The following is an 8,481-nucleotide window of genomic DNA, read 5'->3' as shown; positions in this document are numbered from 1 at the left end:
CTGTCCAAACTGGACACACTGCGGCTCGCGTCGAGTTACATCGCCCACCTGCGCCAGATCTTAGCCAACGATAAGCACGAGCACGGATTCATCCATCCCGTTAACCTGGTAAGAGACACACTGACGTGTCCGGTCTGTTATTCAAAAGCAAAGATGCAAACACACTAACGCTCATTTAACAATGCTTGCACTAATCCTTACAGGGTTCAATTTATTTATTATCATTATTTTATTTATTTATTTATTTATTTATTTATTTATTTCGTACAATAGATGTTAATTGAAAACCTATAGGATTAAACCTTAGTGTTTTATACACGTGAGCATGTTGAGAAACACCGCGTGCGCTTCAATCTAATGTAGAATGCTGAATGTTGTAAATGTGCAAAACAACATTTATTTACACCTAAAGTGTGTTTACAAGTACAGAGAACACTAAGAGTTTATTAAACCACTTTTTTTTCTGTGCGTGTATGTGCTGAAGTGGAGGGGGTTTTTTTTCCACCTCAGTAATTAAATAATAAATCATTTTAATGGACACATGGAAAAGAATAATTGGAGGAAGATAGCTAGTTCATCCTTGAAGGAGACACAGGCCTGTAGGCCCAACTCGTAAATATGAGCTGGGAAAAAAATTAAAAATAAAAAATCAACTTTGCATGCACTTTTAATTAAAAAAAAAAAAAAATTATATACATTTCGACTTGCATTTACAGTAAATTACACTTTTCAACATCAGTGCTCATTTTGTTCTTATTATTTTGGGGCATGCAACTTTTAAATTAAAAAATAATTCTGCTAAAAAAAAAAGAAAGAAAGAAAGAAAAACTTGACAAATTATTATTATTATTTTTTTTAATGTAAAAAAAAAAAATTAAAATTTTTTTTTTTTTCTTTTTTCCTCAGACCTGGCCGTTCATGGTGGCGGGGAAACCGGAAAACGATCTTAAAGAGATGCTGAACTCCACCAGATTATGCGGCACTACCGCATCCTGAGAGGACTTTAACCCTAAAAACACGGACAAGTTTGTTTTTTATTTTTTTTAAATTTTTTTTAATAGAAACATATTCCGGGGTTTTTTTCTATACCGAAAGCACCGAAAGCACATCATCTCTTGTTCAAAAGCGAAAAGGCACGAGGTGGGAATTAACGGAGGGACCAGTGACGCGTCTTCCTGTAGAGAGAAACTGTATATATATATTTTTTTATTTAAATCAACTCGCATTTCTTTCCTTGCTGGTTCGAGGACGTACAGTGTGTGGGTTTTATGCAATTTTTTTTCTATCTAGATGAATCTAGCTTAATCATTTTTAATGCAAAAACATGTGTATATAGGCTAGTCTATATAGATAAGCTTTATGCTTTTGGTGACGTATGTTGTCTCCAAGTGCAACTTATTGCAGTGTAAATAGTTTGGAAGGACAGCATTATATTGATTGTAAATAAAATATTTTGATATTTGACATTATAGCTGGTGTTGCTGTGTAGATTGCATGGCTTTTTTTTTTCTTTTTTTTTTTTTTTTAATTTATCGTTCTTGAAGGGCTTTTGATGGATCTTAGATAGTTGGTGTTTGTTTATTTTTTCTGACCTGCGTGAACTTTCTTATCATGTCCTCCTAACGCCTTATTGCATCAGCAAGTGAGAGGAAGACGCCGTGTGCTGCAGGGGAAAAGGCTTAGGCTAGCCTATTTATGCGAAGAAACCCCTAAAAATCCATGTGAATTAATAATAGTGTTCATTTGCATCTAACTGGATTTATATCTCACCTGTTTTACAGAATGGCGCAAAATACGAAAGAAATGTTGAATTTAGTTGCATTTTGCAGGCCACATATATAAGGCAAATGGAAAAACTATGCTATTTTGCATTGCAACTCATAACAAATCCATAATTTCGCTTTCTTTTCTTAAATTTGTTGTTGTGGTTCTCCTTTGTACCTTTTAATATGCCCTTTCCACTTGGAAATGTGGATACAGTGTACCTTTAAAAATATATAAGCTAGATAATTGGACTGTAATGATCTTTTAGTGTAAACGTACACTATGCACCTTCTATATGTAAAAGTGATTAAAAGTACAAAAGGTACAAACTGGACAGTACCACTCCAACAACAAGGCATGGTGCAGTTTAGTACTCTAAGCGTGTAAAGCAAATCAAATAGCATGCTCGTTCGCATCTAATTCACAACTCAATCCTGAATTGTGCTTAATTTAAAAAAATATATATATATATATTTTATTTTTTTTTAAATATATTTATGCCTCTAATACAGTATTCTTTATCATAGACGTGGTACTGTTCTCTTTTGTACCTTTTTAATATGTATCTTTCACATGGAAATATGGATATAGAGTACTGTTAAAAAAAGATTTAAGGTATATAATTAGACTGTAATTCTTTTAATGTAAATCTTTACAGTATGCACCCTTTTGAAGTATAACATACTAAAGGTATAAATGATGTTTCTACCTTAGAACAAGGAATGGTACAGTTCAGTACTCTAAGATTGTGCTGTGCTTGTTTATTTTGCATAATTCAAGACTGCATTGGGTTTTTGTTTTGTTTTTTGCTTTATTTTATATTTATACCACTAATAGATCATCAGGTAGTTTAGCCTACACTGTAAAACTATTTTTAACCGTAAACGTTTTTGTCAAATGAGTTTATATTAAGCCGTGTTGCTCAAAGAATAATAATAATAATCCTCTCCGACTTGTATCCACTATATATCTGAGTTTCATTAAAAGTTCAAAAAAACAAAATTCTAACAAACAACTCGATAAAAGCAGGTCACTGATGTAATCTGATGGTGCTTAAGAAGGGCAGGGAATAAAAGAAATAAAAAGAAGTGATGTGGCGTGGTGGCTGTTTGCAGTGAAGCAGTGTAGAGCTCTTAATCTGGTTGTTTAATTTGGCTCGGGGTTGTGACCGATCTGTTTATACCGCACAGACAGATATTTATGCCGCACTTCTCCGAGGAGGGGAGTTGCCGAGAATTACAGAGAGGACGGCCAATGTCACCTTTAACTCGGCAACATTTGAGTTCACTTAAAGCAACATTCCTGGGGTTTTATTTATTTATTTATTTATTTATTTATTTATTTATTAAGGGGGGAAAAATACATGTTAGATTTAGTTTGTGGTTTTTTTGGGGGGAGAAATGCATGCTTTAAAGTAATAACAGAAGTACAATTTCAAATGTTCAAAATACTTCTGATGCTCAAATATTGGACAGGGTATTAAAATGTCATTTTCATTGTCGCTGGAGTGGTATCATCAAGTGGACACCTTCTTCTTTAAAGTTTAATATTATGTAAGTTTTATCTCGAATGCTGCATGTAGTGTACCTTTTTAAAAAGCTTTACTCTATTAAATCCTTTTCTAATGTACACTGTATTCACATTTCCAGTTTAAAGATGCATATTAAAAGCTATTAAAAGCAGAAAAGATAAAGGTATCACCCCAGTGACAAGGAAAGGTACAGCTTAGTACCCTAATTTATAAAAAAAAAAAAAAAAAAGTGTGCGGCACACCTTGAACACAAATGATCCATAAATTACAAGAGGCAAGCTAGTCAGTATATAACAACTTTCATGCTTAGAACTTTCAATGTGAAAATAGTCATTTCGACTGCATATATTATTCACAGTTATTGTTATTTATTTATTTTATTAAGTGTCCAGAATTAGCCAAACGATCTCCTAATAATTTAAGCATGCAGTTTACAGAATGTAACTTCATCTCAGCGACATTAATCTCATAGTTCCAGTGCAAACCTAGAAACAACAAACATGTCTTGGATGATCAACTACATTTGGGCAAGTGGAAAATGGCGTGAATTTCCATTTCAGCCAAACGGTTTCTTAAAAATCTTGAACCCTTTTGAACTTGCAGCTGTATGTTCTGTATGTAGAAGCACATAGAAGGAAATTTATTACCTAAATCATACTTTACAAGAAACAATAACAACACAGAAATCCTGTGGGATTTTTTTGTTGTTGTTGTTTTTTATCCATACAACACTGGGGATGTTCACCTTGTGCTGCCACATACAGGACCATTTCCTCCTTCAAGCTTAGTTTTCTCTGCCCTCTCACCGAAAAGACCAAAATCACTGAAGGGGTAAAAGATCTGATGGCGCAAAGACAATAACAAGCTCGCCGCCACCATCCATCACATAGTGTTATTATAAGGAGAAGCTGCAGGGCTGATCTGAGACTGTGGCGAGCGAGGGAGGCTCACACACACACACACACACACACACACACACACGGCTGAGCAGTGAAGCAACATTGATCATCCTGAAATCTGTTGATAAGTCTTGAGGCGAGGTGTGATAGGAGGAGATTTACTTTAGCACAGCAGAGCTTTAAGCACCATGACAGGTCTCTTTGATTTCATTTCACCATCATAGGCTTTATTTATAGATCATATAAAATAGTAGCTCTTTGCTGTTTGGATTATTATAGCTGGATTAGTGGCCTAATTAAGTGCAATAACCAGAGCTGTCCCATATGTGTAAGTTATACTTCAGGTCATTTTTCATAGATTTTTGTTTTATAGTGTCATCATATTGGTATTTTGCAAGTGTGCACGTTTTGTAGTGTCATTTCCTGGAAAAAAAAAATAAATTCACTCAGGAGTTTTGTTCCATGGTAATTAGATAGATGCAGACAAGCAACTCATTGGCTAGGACTTCAGGAGGTAGAGAGAAGATGATCATCTCATCGTGACCCCCTGTTGAGCTGGAAAACTTCAACTAAACCTAGATAACTAGCTTTCATTCATTTTCAGTAACTGCTTCGTGGTCAGGGTCATGGTAAATCCATGACCTATCCCAAGAACACTGGGAAATGAGTCAGGAATACACCCTGGATTCAGTGTGTATTCTCCACATAGACATTTGAACACTCCTTCAATCCTACAGGCAAATTAGTATAGCCAGTTCAAGTACTGGTATGGTTTGGAAGGGGAATGGTAACCGGAGAACCGGGAGGTAGCAAACATAGACATGGGGAGAACATGCGAAACGTGACCCAGACAGTAACCTAAGCTGAGGATCAAACCCTGGACCTGTGAGGCACAGCCATGCCATCCTAGCGTGCTATGAAATAAGATAAATGGAATTGCAGCAAGGGGCTGTTGCTGAAGTTAGTTGAACTTAAAGTGCTAGCTAAGAATGTCAGTATAAGAATGATAGGACATAATTGAGCTGGAAAACTTGACACCGAGGAAAAACTTCATTCAAAGTAGATAAACATAAATGGCTAGTCAGCATGGACGTTTGTTAGTATCACTCTTTAAAATGAAGTATTACATTATAATGGTGTATGTGGTGTATATGTGCAATTACACTACTGGGCACAAAAATTTAAAAAAGCCCAAAATGGCAAAATATGAAGCTTTTAACAACAAATCATTGGTTAGAAAATGAGCAAAAATTAAACAAATACACTTCTGAGACCTCCTGTGCCACCATTTGCTCGTTTAATAAGTTACTTTATCTATTTGTTTAATTCTTGCTAATTTCCTGACCAATAAGTTGATAAGACCATTAAAAGCTTAATATTTTGCCATTTAGATTTGGCTAATTGTTTGCCCAGAAGTATATACAGTACCTAGAGACTATCTGTGTGTTAGATAAACTTTATTTGTAAAAAAAAAAAATAATTAAAAATAAACTTTTAATTTGGCACTTATCTGTAGACAGCCAGCTAGCTCAACATTGTAACTTAGATGAGATCCTTTTGGCAAGAATGATTTCAAGATTGATTAGCTTGGAAGTGAGAACTGTTTTGGACACCTCACCATGCACAAATGATTAACCAGCAATATAATTAGGGAGTCACAGTGGAACCCAACCTTCATGTTTTGGCACGCACTTCAAGCACAAGAGTAGCTTAACTATAAGCTGGCCTTGATTTATACAGTCATGAGATAACTCTATACTGTCATTGCTAAAAAATCTATTACCTGCTATCTAGTGTGACCCAAAAAAGGACGGGTTCCTATCAAAGTTTCCTCACCCGTAGCCTGTGGTTGGCTCATTACGGATTTCTGTAAAGAAATTTTTTTTTACAAAAATTGATAAATCATGCATTTCAGGTACGGCCAGTCTGCCTCTGTAATAAGAGCACGGGTCATTAATTTCAGAAAAGGCTAACCAGAGGTCAGCACGTTGGTGAGCATGTTTTCATTAAGTCCTCAAGTCTCAGCATATCATTCATTCATTCATTTTGTGATCTAACCATCAGTGATAATGGTAAAATACGTCGTTTCTACAGTGAAACTAATAGGGATTATTTGTAGTTATGAGAGTGAGGAATGTAACTCCAGACCCGCCAACGAAGTTGAAACGGAAATGGAATTTATCAAAGTGCTGTGTTGGAAGAGGGAGGATAACTGCATTTGGACATGATTTTGCTGACAATGGAGACAAAATGAAGAAAAGCAGGAACGTCCGATCACCACCAAAGTTAGCACTGATTTATGAGCGTGCTACCCTACATTTTCACATTGCTGGTTTTCTTGGTGTTTGCCTGGCTGTGGTTTTGTTCCTGACTGGAAAATCCTGTTTGTTTTGCTTAGTGTCCCATTTTTAAGAAGGTTTTAAGAAGGTTTGCATGCTCTGTAAGGAATAAAACATGATGGATTGTGCAGTTATGGGAAAATAATCAATGACGGGGTGGAAGCGATCATACAAAGCAACAGTTTGCCGATGCTTCATTGTTCTTTTAATTAAAGAAAGACGTTTTACTTTTGATCTGTTTATAGTTGTGCTGAATGTCCGCAAAACAAGTTAGTTCCTCTTATCACTTAAGTTGTGAGTTACAAATAATTGTTCCATCAGCATCCAATTCTTACTGCTGGTGAGTGGTTTGCATCTTGTGGTATGGCCTCTATTTCTGCTCTCAAAGTCATTCTTTGAATGGTGGATTGTGATCCTGCCCTGTGGAGGTTGTTGATGTCACTGTCTGTTGTTTTTGGGTTTTTCTTCACAGCTCTCACAATGTTTCTGTCATCAGCTGTAGTTGATTTCCTTGGCCGACCCATTCGGTGTCTGTTGTTCAGTACACCAGTGGTTTCTTTCATTTTCAGGACATTCCAAATTGTCATATTGGCTATGCCCAGTGTTTGTGCAGTGGCTCTGATTTGATTTTCCCTCTTTTCCCAGCTTCAAAATGAGTATGACTTGTATTTCTCCCATTGACAGCTCTCTGATCTTCATGTTGGTTTATCCTTTTTAACACCAAATGCAGACTTCACAGATGAACCTGAAGGCTACCACCAAGAGTAGATGTTCAGAGCTATTTACTGTTTAAAAAAATCAATCTAACAGGACACACCTGGGTAACAAGAAACACCTGTCAGTCACACGTTCCAATAATTTTGCTCACCCATCAATTGGGTGGTCTGATACCAAATGTTCTGTTTCATTTAACACAACTACATAAACATACTAGGGATTAAAAGCTGAAAGTCTCTTCTCATATTCATCTTTTGATCTCAAACCCTTCAGTCTTCAGTCTTCAGTCTACAGCAAAAATAATAATAATGACGAATTGGTCTTGCTGTTCCAATAGTTTCGGAGGGGACTGTATGATGTTCCTGCTGTGATCTATTGTTTTCTTAGCAATCCAGACTGTACTAAAGGCCTAAAGTTCATGGAACAAAAGTTTTCACAAACAAATCAGTCAATGGAAAGGAAATGTAGCAGGATGTTTGTCTTTTTTAGATTACAAGACAAGACAATAATAAAACAATAGAGAGATAAGATATAAAAAATAAAAAGTCTACTGACATTAAATTTAGCCCACTTTTGGCCTCATTCTGTAATAGTACTCCATTTGACATTTTTACATAGCTAGTGATATTTACACATCGTTCATAAATGTTCATAAAAGGTAATATGGCTGCATGTTTCCCACAAGTCAGCTTGCATGAATACTGGGTTCTCACATACTATCCTCAAAAAAAATCTTCCAGGAGGAAGATATCTCTCTTTATCTTTCTCTTTCCCTCTCCCCCTGTCTTGCTTCCACACACTAACTGTAGCTTTAAGAGCATCCCCCTGACTTCCTGGACGGACGCAGCTCATCATATACATCATGGCTATGGTGAGGCTCCATCACAGATGGACCACCGCCGAGAACACTTGGATTTGGCCGAGCATTGCCTGTAGAATAGAGGAAGGAGGAGGAGGAAGAGGAGGAGGGTATTGCTCATTAGGACAATGCAGGGGCCCAGGATTCCCATGCACTGAGAGAAGATGTCTTAATTGTTTTGCTGGATGGTTGCCCAAACCTCTTGAGAAAGAACATTGCCATTCACTGTAACTGCACACACACTCAGCGCTGGGAAAGTGTGTGTATGTGTGTGAGTTAAAGTTTATGATGGGCACTTAGGGCTGGTATAAAACAGGACAGACGTTAAATCTCGGTGTCTGGTCTCTATCGGAGGTCTCGACCGCCGCTGCT

The 8,481-nt window shown here is 36.6% G+C and overlaps 1 protein-coding gene across 1 annotated transcript in view; it reads left to right on the top strand.

The window, feature by feature from the left end:
- tcf21 (transcription factor 21) overlaps positions 1 to 1,469 on the top strand; it is a 2,884-nt gene extending 1,415 nt beyond the window's left edge. The window contains exons 1-2 of the mRNA XM_017486427.3: positions 1 to 108; positions 907 to 1,469. The exon at positions 1 to 108 is cut by the window's left edge and continues 1,415 nt beyond it. Coding sequence (XP_017341916.1) covers positions 1 to 108; positions 907 to 996 — 198 coding nt within the window. The 3' untranslated portion in view covers positions 997 to 1,469. The remainder of the gene's footprint in view (positions 109 to 906) is intronic.
- Positions 1,470 to 8,481: the final 7,012 nt, after the last annotated feature.

The sequence above is a fragment of the Ictalurus punctatus genome, chromosome 15 (genome assembly GCF_001660625.3).
Source record: "Ictalurus punctatus breed USDA103 chromosome 15, Coco_2.0, whole genome shotgun sequence".
In the NCBI taxonomy this organism is placed as follows: domain Eukaryota; kingdom Metazoa; phylum Chordata; class Actinopteri; order Siluriformes; family Ictaluridae; genus Ictalurus; species Ictalurus punctatus.
Note: the sequence above shows the minus strand (reverse complement) of the source record. Positions and strands in the feature narration are given on the sequence as shown.